This window comes from Cydia strobilella, chromosome 27 (assembly GCF_947568885.1).
Source record: "Cydia strobilella chromosome 27, ilCydStro3.1, whole genome shotgun sequence".
Lineage (NCBI taxonomy): Eukaryota > Metazoa > Arthropoda > Insecta > Lepidoptera > Tortricidae > Cydia > Cydia strobilella.
Window position 1 is genome coordinate 8,110,182 of NC_086067.1, and position 23,052 is coordinate 8,133,233.

General features: G+C 38.2%; 2 protein-coding genes across 2 annotated transcripts in view; both read left to right on the plus strand.

Moving 5' to 3' along the window:
• The first annotated feature begins 4,808 nt into the window (after positions 1–4,808).
• Positions 4,809–11,639, plus strand: LOC134753479 (uncharacterized). Its single transcript, XM_063689355.1, has 7 exons — positions 4,809–4,930; positions 5,605–5,690; positions 6,845–6,958; positions 7,728–7,888; positions 8,702–8,764; positions 10,420–10,645; positions 11,487–11,639. Exons 1-7 carry the CDS (start codon positions 4,831–4,833, stop codon positions 11,637–11,639), a joined length of 903 nt encoding a protein of 300 aa, XP_063545425.1. The 5' UTR covers positions 4,809–4,830.
• Positions 11,640–16,669: 5,030 nt separating this feature from the next.
• LOC134753618 (multidrug resistance protein homolog 49-like) overlaps positions 16,670–23,052 on the plus strand; it is an 86,438-nt gene continuing 80,055 nt past the window's right edge. Inside the window, exon 1 of the mRNA XM_063689555.1 lies at positions 16,670–16,808. Coding sequence (XP_063545625.1) covers positions 16,683–16,808 — 126 coding nt within the window. The 5' untranslated portion in view covers positions 16,670–16,682. The remainder of the gene's footprint in view (positions 16,809–23,052) is intronic.

Below are 23,052 nucleotides of genomic sequence, written 5' to 3' on the forward strand. Positions count from 1 at the left end.
AGATGCCATAGACCTAGCATTACATAGACCAGCTATACGCGTGCGCCCGTAAGGGATAGACATAGATGACGTCATAAACGTGGGGATACCATATTGGTAAAAATTACCCCAATATTTAATATCACGTTGGGGCGATTACCCTGGAGGCAAAGTTAGCTTGTTTCACGGTATTAAAAAATTGTTAAATAAAATGTCAATGGGCCGTTCTTTTTAGGCGTATAAACAATGAAATACCTCCTATAATTCGCGCAGGTGGTACAAAACTAAACATGTTTAGTAAATAAAACGTAAAATAAAATGTATTATGGGTTTTAATTTACAGAAATCACAAATGGCAATCACACCAATTAATGTACACCACATTTAATCTTCACAACATTTGTTTATTTATTTTTTGGAATTAGAAGTACGAAAAAACTTCGAGGTCAAAATTACCCATAAAATTATGATATTTTCATCTGGTATCCCTAACATGATTGTTATGCAGCTAAATTAAGAAGAAGTTTAAAAATGGCTGACCTCAGACTCTTACCTACCTACGTAATTTGGGCGGATCATTTTACAAATAATGTTTTGTTAATTTGCGTAAATAATTGCGATATTTTTATTGAAATCGTTTGATTCTACATTGCTTTGAGTGTAACGTAATTTTACGATGTTATTCTCACATATTGCGTTAAGAGAAAGGTGTAAAATACCGTACTTACGTGTGAAAGGTTATGATCTCATATTTTTGCTCAGAGCGGCTATTACAGCCGATTACAGAACAATTCACCAGTATTTTATCAAAGTTCAAGCATTCAAAACGCTAACCATCACTATATTTCATAAGAGAAAGCACAATTTCATACAAAACAACGATAATTAAACAAGCAACGAACAAACATGATATGTCACGTACTTATTTGTTTGCCACAACCTCGGTTGTGGCAGCGGTGGAAAAGTGAAACTATGACAAGGACAAACAATAACAGCGCTTTCTCTGCTACTCCTACTGAAAGATACATAAGACTATTCCGTTCGGTCATTTTCCCCCACTCCTCATGACCGATCCAGTTATACTAGATTCATGGTAGATGCTTATATAGTTGGTCAAACCAAATTGGCAGTAAATAAGAACAAAAAAAACTATACTCATCCTTTTCTTTCGGGTGCGTACACTAGTGTAAGATAAAGATAGTATGATTCTCTCTGTCTATGTTTGAAATAAGACAGTCCTTTGACAAACTATATTCATTTTAGAGAAATTTTATTGTAATGTTGTAAACCTTAACAAAATCTTTTAGATATAGCCGGTCAAACCACTTTGTCAGTAGAAAAAGGCGCAACATCTAAATTTTCTATGGGACAATATATAATTGGACAATAACCCTTCGCGCCTACATTTTTTAAATCTTCTACTGACAGAAATTGCTTGACAGGCCATAACTGACTTCACTGTGCTTCAAATGCTTCACTATAGCATGGCCTGACACTCTTTGATAGAGAAAGATAATCTTATTGCGATTCCTATAAGAGGAAAGAGAAAATAGTGCCATGCTGCTTTGTCCTTATCACCGACCGGGTTTTTTTTCATGGTCGGGTTATGGCAGCATAGGTAGGAGGCGATGGTGAAATACCGAAATTTATAAGAGTGAAAGAGAAAAAGGATTATGCTGCCATAAATTAACCTATCAATACCACATCAATACATGAATATGTCATATGTCTTTCTCTTACCCCTGGGCTATGGATGGTATAGAAAGGATGCACATCTCTTATGGCAGAATTGTTGCAAAAGTGACCGCTTTCAGCTTTAAATAATAGTTCCTAATCTCTCCGGTGGCGCTAGTTAGGCTCTGGGACATAAGCCATATAAGGCAACAAATAACCCGACCAAATTACGTAGGTTGTATTTGGTAGTATTTCGGTGTATGGTGGCGCCGCCTAATTACTGTTTTTTGATGATCACTATTCATTAATAGAGATCTGGCTCCTTTATATAGTCTCCATGCCCTGGGCGCTCGGTTTCATGTCTATAACTAGTTAACTACTATACTATGTCTATTGACTTCACTATAGCCATAGAGTAACTTATACTAGAGCGGTACTGTCATAGTAAATTTTGTAACCCCAGTAAATTCACTGCCATCTGTCGAAATACTTTAAAACTAAAAATAAATATTTATAAAAATACGATAAAATGTATTTAAATATGGATAAATGATTTTTTTATTTGCATTAATAATTTTTATATGATTTTGACCCATGTTCTTTCACTGGTATGCGTTAAAATTATAAATAACAAACGAAACAGCCAACGCCCTCTATACGAGTGTAGGCCAAAACTAGTGGCGCCATCTGATCGAGAATCAAATTTTCGTGATTTTCGAGGCACGTTTTTTCCTTAGACTGTATCCATCTATTACGGAGTTATGTCTATCTTTGCTATAGCTAACTTATGTACAGTCAGCTGCAGAGAGAGGTGACCCCCCCCCCCCCCCCACTGCAAAATTATGCATTGCATCCCAAACAACTTAATCTACTAACTGTACCTACGCCTGCGAATCTTAACCATCGTGAGTAGTAAGTATTAACATCACAATCATAATGCGAGAGTTAAACCATAAAACTAATTTAATTTACCAGCGTAAAATTATATATGTGTAGGGTTGTTGCCTGTTGGATTTTTGGATTTTGCAACTTGTTATGTGAAATATTGAAGGTAGGTAATAAGGAATGTAAGTTGTGTCCTGTAATATTACAATTACCAATAAATGATGTCTATGTATATGTCTACCTTTTTTCAGATTTCTGCCCATATCTCGAATTAGCATTATAATTACTTCGTACAAAAGGTTCTACATAAAATGTTCTACAAATTAGGTCATATTCATTTGTACTCTACTACGATCAATACTTTAGGAGTTACAGGGTGTTTGTTAACAAAGAGATAAAAAATAGACGATTTAAGAAAACGTCGTTTTTTCGCAGTTGTTTATCATAACTCAAATTTTTAGTTTAGAATAAGCAAGCTTAGTCACCTGCTGATCAAAAATAAAATAAACCAGCCAAAATCATATCAGGGTCCATGGCTGTGCAAGTCATAGAGGGGCAGGTAACGAAATTTCAATTTTCGTGTTTCACAGCAGGCCCAGGCCCTTGCCCGTTGACGGCGATCTGGGCAATTTTTTTACCTTAAAGTTTCTGTACTTAGTAAGTTTAATTATGTTTATTTATTTTTCCGTTGTTAATGAATAAATAAGTCTTCTGGTGCTGACTGACCTGTTCAGATACCTATGTAGCTCGCATTGTGCATGCATGTGGCAGCCCTAAGGTATTCGATGAAATTATTAATATTGAACGTTACGTTCAGTTATTGATTAACATCTGATAACTTGTAAGTGCTTGTAAGACAATGTTGATTGTAAGTGCACGTGTGTGAACATTTTTCATTTATGTAAAGTTTTCAATGATGGCTGAATTTTAAAATTAGGAAGACTAGATATTTTTCGATTATAAAAGTGTAGGAAGGTCTACATGAGAGCGTTTTTTGTAACCGTAATTTCTTTGCACACATATTTTGACGTAATGTTTCGACATTTTGATGATTTTTAGTTGTCTGGTAGAAGTCTCTAACTAGGTACTACCGGAGTTAAATCTATCTTTCTTACTACCAAACAGAAATATGGTACCTATAGGGACCGTGCGCATTGGAGGGTCTGCCATCTTGTGGCCTGAATCGGAACCATAAATATGTACATCACATGTACATTGACACTTCACGCCAAAGCAAGTGCTGCCATCTTGTGGGCTACTTTGGAAGCATAAACTACACAATTACGCCTCGCGCCAAAAATCTGACGTCTCCTGTGCTGCCCCCTACAGTTTATGCACGCTCCCTTGATATATAATCTCCTTCTGCATTCTACGTAGGTATGTTGTCTATGATATTGACATACTTGTTTAAAAACCTAATGTCTTATATCTGTCTAATTCATTATGCATACTTCTAGTTATGAAATAAAACTATGAAAACGGATTATATCGCGTATATTGAATTTATAATTCATCCCGACGTTTCGAACCCTTTACAGCGTTCGTGGTCAACGGGTGACTGAGGAAAAATTACAAAGTGCAAAAATACTTACATACTAAATAATGAGCAATCATAGACTATAAACTATAAACTACTAAATATTTTATTTCATGAGTAACTATCGCGGTAACCGAAGACAATATTATACTTCTAGTTAATTAAAGCCAATTTCCTTTTGGTATTTCGTTTCCATGTATCATCCCTATAAATATATAGTTATAGACAGTCAAATGTGTCCAAAGAAATTAGGCGTTGGAATTTGCACGCGACACACTGTGATGTTATTGCTCATATAATTAGCGTAGGCGCTAAATCCTTCGTATGTTCGTATTAACAGAGACAAAGAGTAGGGAAATGTAGTCTCCATGGGGAAATGCTTTAGTTATTATTCTGAGGGGAAATGTTTTACCAACTGTCAGGTAACAGTGTTAAAGAAAGTGACTTTGTTTTATACTATGTAGTGAAGTGATTATCTTTATGACCCTTATGTTTTCATTATGTATAAAACGACTTCATACTTACCAGCCCGCGCAGCATGGTTTCCCCTATCACTAAGTCCGTCACTTTCGCACTCACATACTTGTTAGAACGTGACAGGCATGGTGATAAGCGTACCGTGCTACGACTCCAGATTTACTGTCCACTACCTTGGCTATTTTATGCGATTTTAGAGCTTTAACATGTTTCGAGACTCGAGCCATTTTCGAAAATCAGGAATATTTCAGAGCTACCTCACCCTGTTGCTGCCGTGCATGGGAGCCTCAAAGGTGCACCAGGGCTGGCTGGACCGCATGGTGGCGTACCATAAGAAGAACTTCCTTCAAGAGTTTGCTAAACTTCCACCGCTTACTGGTAAATATCCTACAAATATTATTATTATTAACCTGCTATAATCGGGTACTTTGGAATTGAATAATCTAAGTTAGTCTAGCAAAGGAGTTGACCAGAATAGACCCCTCACAAATAGCTTCTAGGCTTCTAGCTCCATAACTCCTTGACCGAGCCTGCTCTAATTTAATGAATAAAATATACTTTCTCACTCTTATTTTATGGCCACTTCTATTTTTATTTCTATGTGTATGCTTATTTTCTGTTTTACTTATGTATTATATTTCAGAACTTTTCAACACCACTCAACTACACACTTTTTACAGTACCGTATACTTATCACCGTCATATTTACCCAACTGTAACGTGATCTGGGTTCCGGCAGAATATCAGTGCTTTGCTCAATAGAGTTGAGCGTATAGCTGAGTCGGAATCGCTAATTACTAGATACTAGATTTTCGTGTTTAAGTAAAATTTTTGTTAATTTAATTTAGTACATAAGTTTTGTTCTGATTGCAATGTACCTATTTATAAATTGTGTATTTGCAGCATCCAAATAAACGTTTTATCTATCTATCATATAATAATGAATGACAAAAATTATTCATGTGATTTTCTAGTCTAGTCCGCAATAAAATTGTACAATTTTATCAATAAATGTATTTGATCTTATCTTAATATCGTTTTCATGGTTGCAGTGACGGTCGAGAAGGCACCTGCTGGGTTTGTGGACTCGCCAAAATGGGACAGAGAATCCGTGATGCGTCTTGTTATGTTGGTGGAGGTACATCAGTATTCATTGATTAACTTACATTCGGCCGAAACTGAACATTCGGCCGAATACGAAAGTATATTGTTTTATACTACGTCTGTAGTCTATGTACGCCTGCAACTCCAGAGGAGTTACATGCGCGTTGCCGACCCTAACACCCCGCACCCTCGTTGAGCTCTGGCAACCTTACTCACCGGCAGGAACACAACACTGTGAGTTGGGTCTAGGTCTAGTGTTATTTGGCTGCGGTTTTCTGTAAGGTGGAGGTACCTACTTCCCCAGTTGGGCTCTGCTCTAGATCTAAAATGACATCCGCTGTGCTGTGCCCTACCACACAAAGCGAGACGACATTCACAATGCCCATAGGTACCTCTCTTTTGGACGTAGTTTAAGGATATACCCGGGTCCACGTAGTTTAACCACATACCCGTGTCCAACGTAGTTGTAGCCGTTAAATATTTTTATCGGACTACAAGACAAATGGCAGTCCCGCATCAGTTCATGGTAGGAACTCCAAAAATACGCACGAAGCGTTTTGCTTCCACATTTCTTATGCGAACTGCCAAGGAGTGGAACGCCCTGCCCGAGTCTGTGTTTCCGCATGAGTACAATCTGGGGCTCTTCAAGGCAAGAGTTAATAGGTATCTCATAGGTAAGCGTGCTCCACCGTAGACCGCATCATCACTTACCATCAGGTGGGATCGTGGTCAAACGCCTGCCTATCATCATTTAAAAAAAATGCCGAAATCTGCCGAATCCAAAACTTCGGTCGGACACTATTCCATTCCATTTATTGCAGATAACAAACGATCCATCATTAAAATAAATAAATATTATAGGACATTAAATAAATAAATATTACAGGGCATTCTTACACAGATTGACTAAGTCCCATCGGTAAGCCCAAGGAGGCTTGTGTTATGGGTACTCAGACAACGATATATATATAATATATAAATACTTAAATATATAGAAAACACCCATGACTCGGGAACAAATATCTGTGCTCATGACACAAATAAATGCCCTTACCGGGATTCGAACCCAGGCAGGGTCACTACCAACTACAACTAGGCCAGACCGGTCGTCAAATTAATAAGATTTGTAGTTTTGTTTTAAGTATTGTTACGTGATATTATTTAGCTTATAGTTGTACCTTGTGTTAGGTGTTGGATGCGCGACAAGCACGGCAAGCTATCCGCCGCGCGCTGTCTCCCTCCCGCCGCTTCGACCTCCCCCCTGGGAAGAATACCTTCGAACTCTTCCCCAGCTGGGGTAAGGTAAGAGCAAGTAAAATTTACCCATGAAGACAGTCTGCGTCGGTCCGCCAATGCGTTCACACGTTGAAGCTGCTCGTTATGGAGCGAAACATGTCCAAATTTTACCGTTTTACCATATTTAATGTCTGTCTCCTGTCTCTTCTCTCGTAAGCCTTGTTATTAAAATTACATACAATATTTTTTTATTTTCCGGTTTCGACAACTGAAGGTTCTCTTCTTGAGTTGCTATAGACTCCGTCTAAACTAATAACTCTGCACCGGCATAAATATTAGAACAAAGTGTGGAACTGTCATTACAAACGTCATATTTTCATAAGTTTGACATTATAATGATAATATTGTCTTCGGTTACCGCGATAGTTACTCATGAAATAAAACTATGAAAACGATTATTATAATGATGGCATCACCACACTTTGTCATTGCAAATGCCAGGCTCAGTTAGCTTGGTCCGACTTATATTCTTTGTACCTAGTATTTTCTTCTATTGAGGTTGTGTACAAATTGTTTTATGTACAGTACAATAATAGTACATTACGATACAAGTGCGAAAAATAGGAAATTCGAACGAGTCGCGATAAATTAAATAATAAGAGACACGAGTTGCGAATTACCTATTCGCACATGTATCGTACAACGTTTTACAGTACATATGACCCTATCAATTTTCGACATAGTTACGTAATGTGCTAATTATCGCACTAGTACGGTAAACTACCATATGTACTGTAAAGTATATTTGTATTTGTATATTTTTGTCTCTGCTCAGGACCACCCCAACCACTTCTATTACGACGACATGGTCCAATACGACGATAAAATGACTAACGCACCCCAAGACGAGGTCGTGACAGATGATACCGTCGTGTACATCTCCAACCCGGTTGAAGCCCGCCTGCCTGCTTCTAGAGTCACTGTCAGGCTCTTAAGGTAAGCCAATTAGTGAAATCAAACTTTAAAAATTGTCAGTAGTTTGTCTATAATCGAGTCCACAAGGGAGAAAAACCATACTCTTGCGCTATGTGCAAAAAGCTTGAAAAAGGTACAGATTTGAACTTTGTTGTCTACATCTCCAAGTCCGTCTGCCTCAGGGGTCACTGTCAATAAAATCAAACTAAAAATTGCTAGTAGTTTGTCTATAATCGAGTCCACAAGGGAGAAAAACCATACTCTTGCGCTATGTGCAAAAAAGCTTGAACAGATTTGAACTTTGTTTTTTACATCTCCAATCCTAACGAAGTCCGTCTGCCTCAGGGGTCACTGTCAGGTGATTACGGTATGTCAATAATAAAATCAAACTAAAAATTGCTTGTAGTTTGTCTATAATCGAGTCCACAAGGGAGAAAAACCATACTCTTGCGCTATGTGCAAAAAAGCTTGAAAAAGGTACAGATTTCAACATTGTCGTCTACATGTATCATCACGTTGTAACAAGTGTAGCGTTTGTCTAACTTCGCACAGATTTGAATAAAACAAAGTGAAGGTGAACATTCATAGGAATTTTCATGATGCCATGGTCTTTCTTTGAGAATATGTCTGCGGTCGCATCTAATTGTCACGACTCTCTTCATACATTTTGTATGAAAATATATGGGTCTCGGCAATTAGGCCGCAGACATATTTTTTGAGAATGACCGGTCAATGCCGTACACTATGTCATTGCAAATATTATGCAGAGTGGCCTTGTTCAGACTTTACCAATATCTTCGCTCTTCTATTTTAATTTTTTTCATGTGTTTGCAGGGAAATAATGGAGACGCGCGCAATCAGTCTGCGAAAAATGCCGTCCACACCTCGTACTACATAGTGAGCCTAATAATTATCATACCCCGGGGTTTTAGGTGCGGGAATGGTTTTCACCAGTTAAAAAATAGGTAAAAACTGTAAAAACAGAAACGCGTGCCGGCCGCGTTAGAACCACCTGGCCTGGCGCGCGACGACGGTAAGTGCTAATCTTGCTAATCCCCTGGCTAATGGGACGGCCACTTATCTGGGTTGCCACATGTGTGGATACCCTAGCGCCGTCCCATCTAGCCGCCACGTCTCAGAGAGCCGGCGGGGCAGCGGCAGCGGCTGAAACCCCAAAGCGCGCGGTAGAGACCCTGGGGCCGTGGAGTCGTGACGCTCATAATCTTTTCACCTCAGCAGCTCGAACAAGCCTACTTTCGTCACTCCCTGGAGTGAGGAAAGTGCGACTTTCCTCACTCTAGGAAGTGAAGAAAGTGCGACTTTCCTCACTCCAGGGAGTGAAACAAAGTAGCTTTTTAATTTAGTGAAGGCCATGAACTGCCACTTCATACTTTTATTATTAATTTTTTTTCTCTTTATTATTCTGTGTAATTCGAAATACATTTTAACCTTTAATATGTTCTCACTGCCGAGGGTAAAAAATTATGTGTGCAACACGAGAGCTAGTTATTTTACATCTCGTGTTTTTGAGTCCCGAGAAAGCGAAAGATTCTATAATTGAATCACGAGCGAAGCGAGTTAGAGAGAAAGAAGTTAGAATCTTGGAGCGTAGCGATAAACACTCGCAAGAAAAACCAACTTTCCTCTCTTGTTGCACAAATAACTATTTTCAGGGCCTAAAAGAAAACACTAATCTTAATTTTAAAAATAGTTTGTAAGTCTTATTATTGTATTTATACCTTAATCCAATAAATTAGGGACTACCTAAGAAGAAGAAAAAACAGAAACTATTTTAACATTTCGAAGCATATTTTGCACATTTTGCACATTATTGCACAATATTTGCAGCATTTTTTTTATTAATTCTAAGTTTGATTTACTTTACAACAACAACAACAACAACAACAACAACAAACAATGTTACCTACATTCATTCCCGCACCCAAAACCCCGGGGTGTGATAATTTTACCAATATACTATTAGCTTATGCCTGCGACAATAATGATGATGATTGATAAAAAATATCCTATGTCCCTCCTCGAATCTTAAACTATTTTCATGCAAAGTTTCTTCCAAATCGATTTAGCGCCGGTTATTGATTCTCAATACAAAATTCCACTCCCCTTTTCATCCCCTTTAAGCATTAATTCTGGGATAAAAACTATCTATGTCCTATGTCCTTATCCTGGACTCAAACTATCTCTATGCCATAAATTTTAATTAAATCGGTCCAGCGGTAAAGAGGTAATTTAACACACTTTCGCATTTATAATATTAGGATGGATATATTAGAGTAGGCTTAAGGTGGCTTAAGACACTTTAATTATTATCCTTCCTACTTGCTTCGTTCTCCTGGCTGAGGGTCGTGACGTTTCCAGGCTTTCCGATCCCTTGCGACTTCTAAGGCATCATGGACCTTGATGGATAGCGATACTAACCATCAAGTTGGACTGCGGCCCCTTCTCTTTCTTTCCACCAGTGACCTGCTTTTCCTGGTTGTCTCCAGTCTTCCAGGCTATTTAATTATTATAACAACGTTGTTTACCACCAGCTCATGGACAACAAAGTCGCAGAACCCCGAGGAGGCAGGAAAGTCCACGGAATCAGCCGGAGCAGGCACGACCGCTGCGGGAGGCGTCACGGTCTGTATACGGAATATTTTACCACCCATCCAGATCAGCCTTTCATCGACCACTGCTGAGCATTGGTCTCTTCGAGTACGCAATCCCGGTCCTGAACCTGGCGGTGGAGACACTAACGCTGCGGGAGGCGTCACGGTCTGTATACGGAATATTTTACCACCAGCCCATCAGATCAGCCTTTCATCGCCCACTGCTGAGCATTGGTCTTTCTTCGAGTACGCCAGTCCCGGTCCTGAGCTATTTCACGGAACCGGTCCTGAACCGGGCGGTGGAGACACTAACCCTGCGTGAGGCGTCACGGTCTGTATACGGAATATTTTACCACCAGCCCATCCAGATCAGCCTTTCATCGACCACTGCTGAGCATTGGTCTCTCTTCGAGTACGCCAGTCCCGGTCCTGAGCTAATTCACGGAACCGGTCCTGAACCGGGCGGTGGAGACACTAACCCTGCGTGAGGTCTCGGACTGTATACGGAATATTTTACCACCAGCCCATCCAGATCAGCCTTTCATTGCCCACTGCTGAGCATCTTAGGCATCTTCGAGTACGAATTGTCCCGGTCCTGAGCTAATCTCATCCAAAAGTGACGCACAATTTTCCGAATGTCGTCCACCCAACGAGCCGACGGACGCCAGATCATGTCTGTATACATAGCCAATTTTTCAACGATTCAAGTACAATTTGTTTACTTTCTATTCCTAATCCATAATACCTTAAACCTAAACCATTATTTACTTTTTATTCATAAGTGTTGTCTATCTTGATTTGTTTATTGTTTCATTCTCAATTGCACTAAGGTTGACTGGAAGAGATCCCATATAGGGATAAGTTCGCCTTTGTACATTGTATATATTTTTGTTTTTATTATGTTTGTAATCTGTCTTATGTATAGTATTGTACAATAAAGTGTTTACATACATACATACATACATCTGTGTTAAGCTTTGCGCGTTGTCATTGTTGATGATTTGCAGGAGCCTCCGAAAGATAGTGAGGAAAAGAAAGAAGAAGAAAAGAAAGAGGACGAAAAGGAAGATGAAGAAAAGAAAGCGGAAGAAGATAAAGATGGAGAAAAGAAAGAAGAAGAAAAAAAAGAGGAAGAAGAGGAGAAAAAGGACGACAAGTAGATATAAATACATACAGAAATAATTATAAACAAACTATAAAAGTTTTTTTTATTAAAACCCTTATTAAGTAGGTATAATAATATTTTTTGATAAAGTGAGGACGATAAGAATAGTTTCGTACATAGACCCGCCATTTTCTATCTCTATCGTACGCACATAGTTGTTTATTGCTGTCTCGCTCTTAAAACGGCCGTTTTTGTTTTGAGTTCATAGATCGATTTTAATTATAATGTATTCAAAAGGTACCTAAATACGAAATACAGTACGTAGCCGCCCCCTTTTTTCAATAAACATTTTTTACTTTTTTTTTTTAATATCTATCGTTAATTTTAAAAATTCACAATTATGGCGTGGCGCTAGCGAGCACGTTGATGGGCTCTTAATAAAAACAGGCTTTATTAGATATTTCTTCCGCCTGTCTAATTTATATGTGATTTAATATTAATAATTATACTTTTTTGAATAGCTCCCACATTAGTATTTCTGAGTGGAAACTTGCTTTAAATTCTCGTAAAAGTTTCCAGAAACTTTCGAGAATATTCCTATAGTTTCGAGAATGTTCTGCAACTCGTAATATTGCTACCTATAATAAGTAACGTTTAGTTAAGATTATCAAATGTAATAAAATTACAGCTATCATCTTAGCTACCGGGAAATATGACAGAAAACAATAACGAACAAAAAACGAAGGAACCGCCCGGTCTTACACGCAACGCAACACTTAAACGCTTCCAGTCAACCTTTCGGCAAAAAACTTTACCTGTTACATTTGCAGACAATCAATAACCTTACTCAATTCCTTGCAGTTTAGTGAGACAGGTAAATAATAAAGAATGGCAATATGCATACAAAGTTACGTATGGATTAAAACCTTAGACAAATTGTTTGAGACGTCAAAGGCGAACCCAAATATGTAAAATAGATTTCGTATAAGTATGACGTATATGTAAGATCTTTCACATCAATCGAGATACGAAAAAAGTTTTTTTTTATGCAGTGTTTAAGAAAATTATAAATAAATAAGTATTCATTTCTTTCAAAATCCGGTAGACAAAAATGGAGATAAAAGATTGATGAACCGATAGCCTTTTGTCTTATAATTCTATATGTAGTGCAAAAGTAGCAGATACGATTCAAAACTTGTCAAAAATCTTAATTTTTTTTATCTGTACTAAATAAGATGTTTAGAGATAGTCGCACCAAAACTAAATTTGTATGTCGCTTGCAAGCTCCATCATCCGGCACGTGGCGATGGTGGAAAAAGCTCTTGAGTATTAGTTGACGGATCTTTCCTAGTGGGTAACTGCACAAAAGATCCCTATGTGTCCAAGTGTATCCGCAAGGGCTCCCGAAAACCATAAGCTAAGATAAGATGGCATTTGCAATGTCATACAGAGTTTTTTTTAGTGCGATTGTCATCATTTTTTTTTTACAAAATACAAATACAAAATACAAAAATCTTTATTTGTTTTAAACACAAATTGCCATGATTTAGGTGATGGAGCCGCCCGGTAAGCAAAAAATTGCCTGTGTCGGGAGGCACCGCTCTTCCCTAGGTTAAAGCAAACTATTTGTACAAATAAAAATTTTAAATGTCTGTCATTATGACATTTAACAAAGTCGATGCTGAGTTAGCTTAGACCAGCTTAGACAGACTAAATCATCGCTCGGTACATTTACAACAATAGTGTCCAACGCAACTTTTTAAGGCTGAAATTGACTGTAATTCTTATTTATATGTCTCTTAGTCAGATAAAGAAAGTCAAACGTTAATAAATGGATGTAGATCATTACGAAAGGAGTGAGGTCGGAATTAACAAGTGTCTTTGTTAAGTAAGGTCTATTTATGTAGGTACCTGTCACTGAATCTACAATGACACTTACGCTTAATAGTACATTGTGTCACAAGGGAGCAAAAGAATCAAGTGTTGACGCCCAAGGTGGAAACAATTTTGCTACCATGTGACACATACTGCTTTTCACATCACCTAGGTAACCCTAAGGAATCAATGAGGAAATTGTTGTGTTTAAAAATATTCTTCACGCTAAAAAAATAGTACTTATGCAAAAAAATAGGAAAAGTGTCTATTTTATCCATCCTAGCAGGAAAGAAATAGTGTGTGTGTCACAAGGGAGCAAAAAAACATATTTGCGGCGTATTTGTGGGGTTTGAGCATATTGAGGTGTGTTAAGGTGGAAATTAATTTTGCTACCATGTGACACATACTGCTTTTTACATCACCTAGGTACCCTAGGGAACCTATGAGTAAATTATTGTGTTTAAAAATATTCTTCACGCTAAATAAATGGTACTTATGCAAAAAATAGTGTTCTAGAACAGAAAAGTGTCTATTTGATCCCTCCTGGGAAGAAAATGCTCTTTTCCAAATAGGTGATGGGAAATAGTAGATTGTGTCACAAGGGAGCAAAATGACATATTTACGGCAAGGGCGTACATTGAATCCTGAAAAAAGCGAAGGATTCTATAATTAAATCCTGAGCGTAGCGAGGGATTCTAACATAGAATCTTGAGCGTAGTGAGGGATTCAAGTGATAACGGCCAAGATGAAAATAATTTTGCTACCATACCATGTGACACAAACTGTTTTTCACATCACCTATGAGGAAATTATTATGTTTTAACATATTAATTACCTAAAACTTTGTATGGAAAAAAGAAAAAAAATCGTGTCCTAGAACAGAAAAGTGCCACTTTGATCCCTTCTAGCAGGGAAGAAAAGTGCCACTTTGATCCCTCCTAGCTGGGAAGAAAATGCCCTTTTCTGAATAGGTGATGTGAAATGATAATTGAAGTATGCAATATGGAAGCCATCAGGCCATCACGTAGGTCGTAGGTAGGAATATGAACAAGAATGCCAGAGACAAAAAAAAATCAAGCCACTTTTGGAGCATCTTTATCTCAAAACCTATTAGCTTTATTTATTTATTTATTCATTTTAAACTTTATTGCACATAAAAAGTGTACAACAGGCGGACTTAATGCCATTATAGGCATTCTCTACCAGTCAACCATAGGGCTAAACAGAAAAGCGTCAAGCTTTATCCTTATAGACCATATATAGAAGGAACTTATTTTGATGCAAATTTTGTCTGCCACCGAGCGTTTCAGCTTCGGCAAAAATGCTTTAATATATGCGGATGTTCTCCTCTACAAGTCGCATTTCTCAACAGATTCTCGTGAAATGGTTTAAGTTTAGGTTTTAACAAGTTTGGGAACAAATCAAATTATTTTATTAAATATTTTGATTTGTGTTTTTTTTAAGCAGTCACACAGTAATAGATGTCATATATTAAAGAAAAACGCCTAGTCAAAGCCAGGTCAAAGACGCCTAGTCTTACTAAGATGGCATATAGTCGAGAAATTCGGACGGGCACCGCCGTGGCGGGGTGGCCTAGGGGTTCATGGCGTTAGCCGCGATAGCTAAAGACGCCGGTTCGTATCCGGCCTTCACCACTGGAGGGCTTCGTCACTTTTTCTTTAATATATGACATCTATTACAATTTTTAGGTTTTAAGTCAAGTTTGGTATCATTTTCAACTAAATCAACGTAGACAACAAGAATTAGATTTCACATAAATCTCTATCGGTCAATCATGTATGGCGATTAATCTAGGAGTCACTTCTTAAGGGGCTACCTGAGGTTTTCATCGATTTTTGACAAGTTTTGAATCGTATCTCCTACTTTTGCACTACATATAGAATTATAAGACAAGTGGCTATCGGTTCTTCAATCTTTTATCTCCATTTTTGTCTACCGGATTGTGAAAAAAATGAATACTTATTTATTTATGATTGTTTTAAACATTGTCTAAAAAACACTTTTTTCGTATCTCGATTGCTGTGAAAGATCTTACTCATACAAAATCTACATATTGAGGTTCGTCTTAGACGTCTCTAAAAATTTGTCTAAGGTTTTAATTTTAAACTAATTAACACAAAAGTTATGGCCAGAAAACCAGTTTTTTGGCCTAAAATTGTTCAACTTTGATGCCAAATATTTCGAAAACAATGAACTTTGAAGTTAATATGGGATACTATATTGCTAAAATCCGTTGCTGTTAATATGATAAGCTACAAAAAACATTAGAAAACTAAGGGATTCAAATCGAAGGTCATTGGGGCATGGGATCCCCTTAAGACGAAAGTGCAGGCCGGCTTCTCCTTACGAACATAGTCCCCATTAACCTCTATGGATATTGATATTATGGAACATATTTTTACACAATTTCAATTTATTTATTTATAAAATAATAATTAACATTTGATGTATATAAACCATAGCTAGTCTCTGCGGAAGGAGAAGAGTCGTGAAATGTATGGAATCCAATCCTTATCGCACAGACATTATGACCTAAATTGACTTCCTCGATTATTTGGATATTTTAAGAATTAGGAGGAGCTATAAACAAATTTCGTACGAAATTTTAAAGAAATTTTAAAAGCTTCTAACTCTTAAAAATCAAACGAAAGGGGAAAGATGTTGTTATTTTTTTGTGTAATTTGACATTTATATTTATGTAATAGTTTTTTTTTGTAATTTTGGGTTAATTTTATTGTTTGTAAAAATTGACATGTTAAAGTGCCCCTGTGGCCTATTTGCTGAATAAATGTTTGATGTTTGATGTTAATGTACCTACTTACAACAGTTTGTGTTAAAAATCCAAAATATCAACATCTAGGGAGGAAAATGATATGGAAAAGCCCTCCACAAAACTTGGCCGCTTATTCATGTTTTGGCGATACAATATTTACCTTATTCGAGCCAACTTGAGCTTCAGTTGACTGATCGCCGCGTTGGACAGCGCACGTCGCACCGAAATCAAACTAAAGACGGTTAAACTAAAACTAAGTTCTGCTGTATAACTAAAACAGCTTTTTAGTAGTTTTATTTGTGCGCAATGTTTTTTAATAAAGAATAACGTGTTTTGTAAACTCTATTAGAATTTGTTGGTGATCTTTTTACGGTTTAAAATTATTTAAAATAGCGTTTGAATTAAGTGTTTTGGATTATAATATTTATAATGAAGGGTCAAGCTAAAAGATTCGTGAACCACAAGGGGCAGGCGCACGTAATGGACCTCAAGAAGAATCAGAAAGAGAAAGAAGGAAAGGAGACAAGGACAGACGAAGTGGGATTCCTGCAGCTGGTGAGTTATTTTTAAATGAACTTGCCTTTATTTTTAGGATTTAGATAGATTTGAGTAAAAAACGATGGAGGTTAGTACGACTACGTAGTTTTACTCAAAAACTGGGCAAACGCCATAAAGATTTACGTACGATGTTTTTAAACCATTAAAATTATACAGGATGTCAATAAATATAGGGACGGATCATATATTGAACTGGCTTGTACACTACAGGCTACAGGCAAAACAGGAGTCAGGAGTCTCTTTTTAGGGTTCCGTACCCAAAGGGTAAAAAACGGGACCCTATTACTGAGACTCCGCTGTCCGTCTGTCCGTCTGTCACCAGGCTGTATTTCATGAACCGTGATAGCTAGACAGTTGAAATTTGCCGCTATAACAACAAATACTAAAAAGTACGGAACCCTCGGTGCGTGAGTCCGACTCGCACTTGGCCGGTTTTTTTTAATTGAAAATGCTTTTGCTTGTTTTGCAATGTAAATTGGATTAAAAGTTTGGCGAATTAGGCCCTAAGTTATTCAGGATATAAAATTGTTAGAAATATAGCAATGTAATCACCTTTGTGCTGGTTTATTATTACCAAAATTTCACTTGTATTTTCTTGGAAATTATAGGCTCTTTTAGTCAGTAAATTTAACGAAATTATATAATTTAATTCAATTTATTCTATAGTATATATAGTTATAGATTATTTACATTCTATATATACATGCATTCTGGGTCACCGTGTTATAAGGTTTTAAAATTAATATTGTTTATTTATTTTTTTATAAAGCCGACAATATATTATTTAGATAAAGCCGATATTACGGCGCAGAATAATTATCCAATCGTCCTCCGTGTCTTCCACGGGCACTGACCAGATGCTACGCGATAGAAATCAGTCATGGCAGTAGCATCTGGCAGCCGCACGTCGGACATACGAGGGTCGGCTTCCTCCCACCTTCGGTACACCTTCCTTTGGTCACTTTGAAAAAGACGATTCTGCTGGAATCTATATATCCACACGCTCTCTGTAGCGGCGAATACGGTTTTCCCATGCATAGACTTTCTGCTTTAGAATGTCGATGCGCTCTGTAACATTGGCCATGTAGTCGCGGGGCCTGATATCCGTCCCCGCTGATTCAGAAAGCGCATTACTCGGGGGCGACTGCCCCCCCTGAAGCAGATCAGCTTTGCAATGAGAGTCTTAAACGAGCTGATACGTCGCTCGATACGCGCTTGCCATGCAGGGACACCTCCGGGGGTCCTAGGTGCACGTTCAGCGTCCGGGAACTTGACTCGAGCAACACGGCACGCCGCGATGGCTCCGCAGTACATAATCGAGTGCTTAATATCTTCTACTCTGGCTCTAGTAAAGCGTTTAGGGCTCCCACTAGCGCTAAATTGCGTCTATTCATAGGCAGACGTGGTAATCGTGGCCTAGTTGGGCGTGATATTGCTTAATCGCCTCTTCCACCCGCTGCGCCCCCGGTGCCAGGTCGGGTGCGGGCACCGGATCCGGCGACATGGCGGGAAGATCTCGCACCGAGGTGGAGTCCGCGCGGGCAGAGAGAGCCTTCTGGCAGTTCTTTTTTTTTAGAGGGGAAAATGCTTTTCGCATACCACCCAGGCGCGGGGACGGGCCTGGGATGGTTATGTGGGACTCCCGTATAGGCTTATGGGACCCACGGTTTAAGATACCCACTAATAACCCCTCTTGGCCGCCTAAGGGCTATAAGGCGAGGCCACAGGAACACTGGAGCACTCTTCCGCAGCCTCGCCAGCGGCTGTCCGGACTCCGGACCCAACTCTGGACTCCTGGCAGTCCTGGCGAAGTCGATCAAGTGTCGCGTCATCCAAGTCATCCAACCGCTTTAGCCGCTGAATGACGCGCACCTGATCCGATAGTCGCTGCTCCGACACGGTGATGGTGGGTTCAAGAATCTGAAACAGAGGCAGTATTCTTGAACGACACGCGGACAGCTGTGTTCCCCCCTCTGTGGCCTCAATATTATTATTATAATAGGCTATTATTATTATTAATTATTGCCGAGGGGCAAACCTCGGCGGACTTTCTCTGATCAGATCGGGGAAATCCTGAAGAAAGGCCAGGTCAAGAGCACCCTAAACCGGCGAGCGTGTATGAGGAATGTTATGAAAGTGAAGGAAGCGAAAGAGGTATGTCAGGATCGTAGCAAGTGGAAATCCGTGATCTCTGCCCACTCCTCCGGGAAATAGGCGTGATTATATGTATGTATGTATTATAATTATTATAATAGCCTTTTATATAAATATTATAATTACCTATTAATAATATTAATTAGGTAAGTAAGTAAGTAAGTAAATATTCTTTACTGCACCAAAATTATACATTTTACATACATGTAAAACTACAAAGAAATATTTAAAGAAAAAATAGAACCAGGTAACAACAGGCGGTCTTATCGGTCTTAGGTAATTATAATATTTAAAAATATTGGCTTGAAAACTGTTGCTAACCGTAGTCATCTCCCGTGTAAATGGCAAATCGCTCATACAAATATTAAAACATAACTTAAAAATATCTCAGATATAAATTCGATCTTAAAATATCAACATAGAGTTTAAATTAAAATAAATAGGTAATTGTATTTCTAAACAGGTCCCTCTACCACAAATTGTGCGAAAAATGCGTCATTAACTACCATTAGAAGTTTTTTACGATAAAAAACTGAATGTTATATCATAACACAACTTATTGCTTATTATCTTTGTACAGATTGTAAAATATCTATCTCTGTGTTTCCGTTGTTAAAATTATATTGTCAGAAAGAGACAGGCTCGCACGTGTTGCTATGACATGTGAGTTAACAATGAATAAACGGTGGGAATTCAACTCAAGGTGTTTACTTAAGAAATTTGGTATCAGTTGAACTTGAAACTTAATAGATAGAGTGATTCAAGAGGATGCAATGCTGATAGCACCCGTGCGAAGCCGGGGCAGGTCGATATTATTAAATAAATAAAGCTACAAATTCTACTTAAATGTTAATAAATTTTCCCTTTTTTTTATTGTGGGACGTACCACATTATTACAATCTATAAATTGTATATACAGATGTCAATCACAATGAAAAAATCAACGATAATCAAACTCTGGTCAACGTGGGACTCGAACCCCAATCCCACGCAACGCACCGCACCAACGCATTGGACCGGCAATCCAAGGATGTGGGTTCGAGTCCCACGTTGACCAGAGTTTGATCATCGTTGATTTTTTCATTGTGATTGACATCTGTATATACAATTTATAGAGCTACAATTCTATTCCGTATCATCCGGAAACTATAGTGTCTACGGTCTACGTTTGCTTAGCGCGCGTCACTCACATCCTCCATCCTCCAACTCCAATACAAGTAACATTTGTACAAATACAAATACAGCGCGATACGATCACATATTTTATGCCGTTAAAGTAAACCGCCGAAAAAACTGAAAACTGAAAAGCACAGAATAATAAACCTTTTTTATTTAACCTTAATAACTAAGTTCTTAAACTAATGTAAGTATTGTTGCTTAGGTCAAACAAAGCTGATTTGGCCCGGCCCCAAAAAGGGGGGGTGAAAGGGTCGGCTCCCCAGGTCCAATCTATACTATATTTCTTCCTGTGCAACTGCCTAGCTGCCTAGCCTAGCCTAAGGAACAATCGCGCAAAGCGGCATCGCCTGAGACAAAAGTGCATACTCAATGCGCTTACTAACCCTACTATCACCTGCGTGCGTGCATCTGATTGTTAATAAGTTTAGGTGTGCCAAAAGGTCGCAAGTTCAATCTTGCCCGAAGCAGTCAGTCTTTGTTTTAACAGCATATCATACATCGACGCTAAGGTATGGCATTATATTCTGGGCCAATTCAGTTGACAGAGAGGTGGCATTTAAAGCGCAAAAAAGATGTATTAGATCATTATGTGGAATCCAGCAAATTGATTCATGTTTACCATACTTTAAAAACTTACGAATATTAACTTTACCCTGTTAATATATTTTTGAAATTGTAGTTTTTGTAAAAGGCAATCCGCAGTTATTTCAGCAGTTTAAGAGTATACGTCATAGAAACAAAATCAATTCGTTGCCTTCCAAAACGGCGTTATTTAGAAAAAGTATATTTGGAATGGCTCCAATTTTTTTAAATAAAATTCCAAATGAGCTAAGAAATACAAATGACATGATTAGTTTTAAAAGTAAGCTATTTAATTTTTTTATTGACAAAGCATATTATAGTGTAAGTAAATTTTTATTAGATGTATTTGATAAGTAATGGTAACTGTGCTCAGCATGCAGCCACAGTCCATAAATGGAAAATTGTACGCCTTACGGCACAACATAGTGATACAATGATTATGTGAGACCTGTACTTATGTACCTTACCTATGTTGAACAAATAAATGCTTTTGACTTTTGATTTTTGACTTTTGCAGTGAATTTTCTAATTTTATGCACCTTAAAAATAGAGCTCTAAAACGAAACTTAACTAAAAAAAACCACCTGTGAAACGTTCAACCAGCGTTCAGGATGCCAACTCATCTTGGCATTTCCCTGATATCTGACGTTCTTACCACGAACAGGGGACATTCGAGTGACCACCGTCGTGAGTATAAAAAGATTATTCATACAAATTTTAGTCATAATTGTACGAGTAGGTAGGTACATAATGTCCGTGGTGCACGCGGCAAAAAAGTGCGATTTACGACAAATGATGATGATGGAATTTCCACAGCACAGTTGCTCCTTTTGACTCACATTAATTTAGAAAGGGGAGCCAATCGAAATTTTAATACTAAATTTTGACCTTAAATGAAATTGTGCCTCAGTCTCCGAAAAGAAAGAAAGTCTCCTTTCCAGCTTGAGCAAAAATGCTTTCGTAATTTTCGTATATCCGGATGTTCTCTAGAGGTCACAATTCCCAACCGATTCTCGTGAATTTTTGTGAGCAGGTTTGATGATTAAATAGTTTTCAAATAAATTTACTCAGTTTTAAGAACGTTAAACTCGCTAAGTTTACAGCTCACAGTTACTAGTATCAAAGATAGATATAACTCCGTAATAGATGGATACAGTCTAAGGAAAAAACGTGCCTCGAAAATCACGAAAATTTGATTCTCGATCAGATGGCGTAACTACCTTTGGCCTACTCTCGTATAGAGGGCGTTGACAGTTTCGTTTGTTATTTAACAATTATATCCTCTTTGCTAGTACCTACTCGTTTATATGTGTGTAATGTGTATATGTTCTTATTAAGGTTAGGCATGTCATTGAATTTGTACATCCGCATTTGTGGATAAAGCATGATCGAAATTTATTTAAAAGTACCACTTGTATACCGGTTGTTTCCTGTAACAGGAGCATTAAATTAAACTGGAGGCTGTACTCCTCAAACTGACCAACATTTTTTTTTTATACTACGTCGGTGACAAACAAGCATACGGCCCGCCTGATGTTAAGCAGACTTCGTAGACTATGTACGTGCGTTGTCACGTTCTAACAAGTACGCAACACAGGGTCGTCGTGAACGCTGCTCGCACTATTAGTGCTTGAGAAAGGAGACCTAGGCTCTCCGAAACATGTCGCGCGAGTGACTAAAACAAGTGAGTCTAAACCGTAAAATGATTTAACATACTTGATACTTGGCAAAACAAAAACCAATCACCTTACTCTGACTATAGTGTTCGATGAGTGTCAAGGTCTACGCAAGAGCGTCGGTCAGACACCGCGGTCCGTACGCAACCAGTTCCGTGATCAGGTTTTTGAACCTGCGGCCGTAGCACGGTCGCATTTTTATCACCTGTCACCATGCCTGTCACGTTCTAACAAGTATGTAAGTGCGAAAGTGACAGGAATAGTGACAGGCGATAAAAATGGAACCATGCTGCCACCACAGAATCGCATACAATGTATCGTACACATGTGCGCGAATCTATTGCAATGTGGAATAGTAACGGTCTCTGGCTCGAAGAACATAATCGAAACCTCCTGAAAAACTAATTTTCGAATGTAATCTCATGCTACAGATGTAGTAAATAATCCCTTCTCATCGTATTGTTTTGTATAATGTATAATGGTCAACCGGAATAAAAAAATGTATACTACGTCGGTAGCAAACAAGCATACGGCCCGCCTGATGTTAAGCAGTCTCCGTAGCCTATGTACGCCTGCAAATCCAGAGGAGTTACATGCACGTTGCCGACCCTAACACTCCTCCCTCGTTGAGCTCTGGCAACCTTACTCAC

Bases quoted from the DNA above. Each gene is read 5' to 3' on its own strand.
- LOC134753479 (XM_063689355.1), top strand. From the start codon at position 4,831: ATGGGAGCCTCAAAGGTGCACCAGGGCTGGCTGGACCGCATGGTGGCG. The intron at 4,931-5,604 runs GTAAATATCCTA...TCATGGTTGCAG, and splicing joins TAAACTTCCACCGCTTACTG to TGACGGTCGAGAAGGCACCT. The intron at 5,691-6,844 runs GTACATCAGTAT...ACCTTGTGTTAG, and splicing joins GTCTTGTTATGTTGGTGGAG to GTGTTGGATGCGCGACAAGC.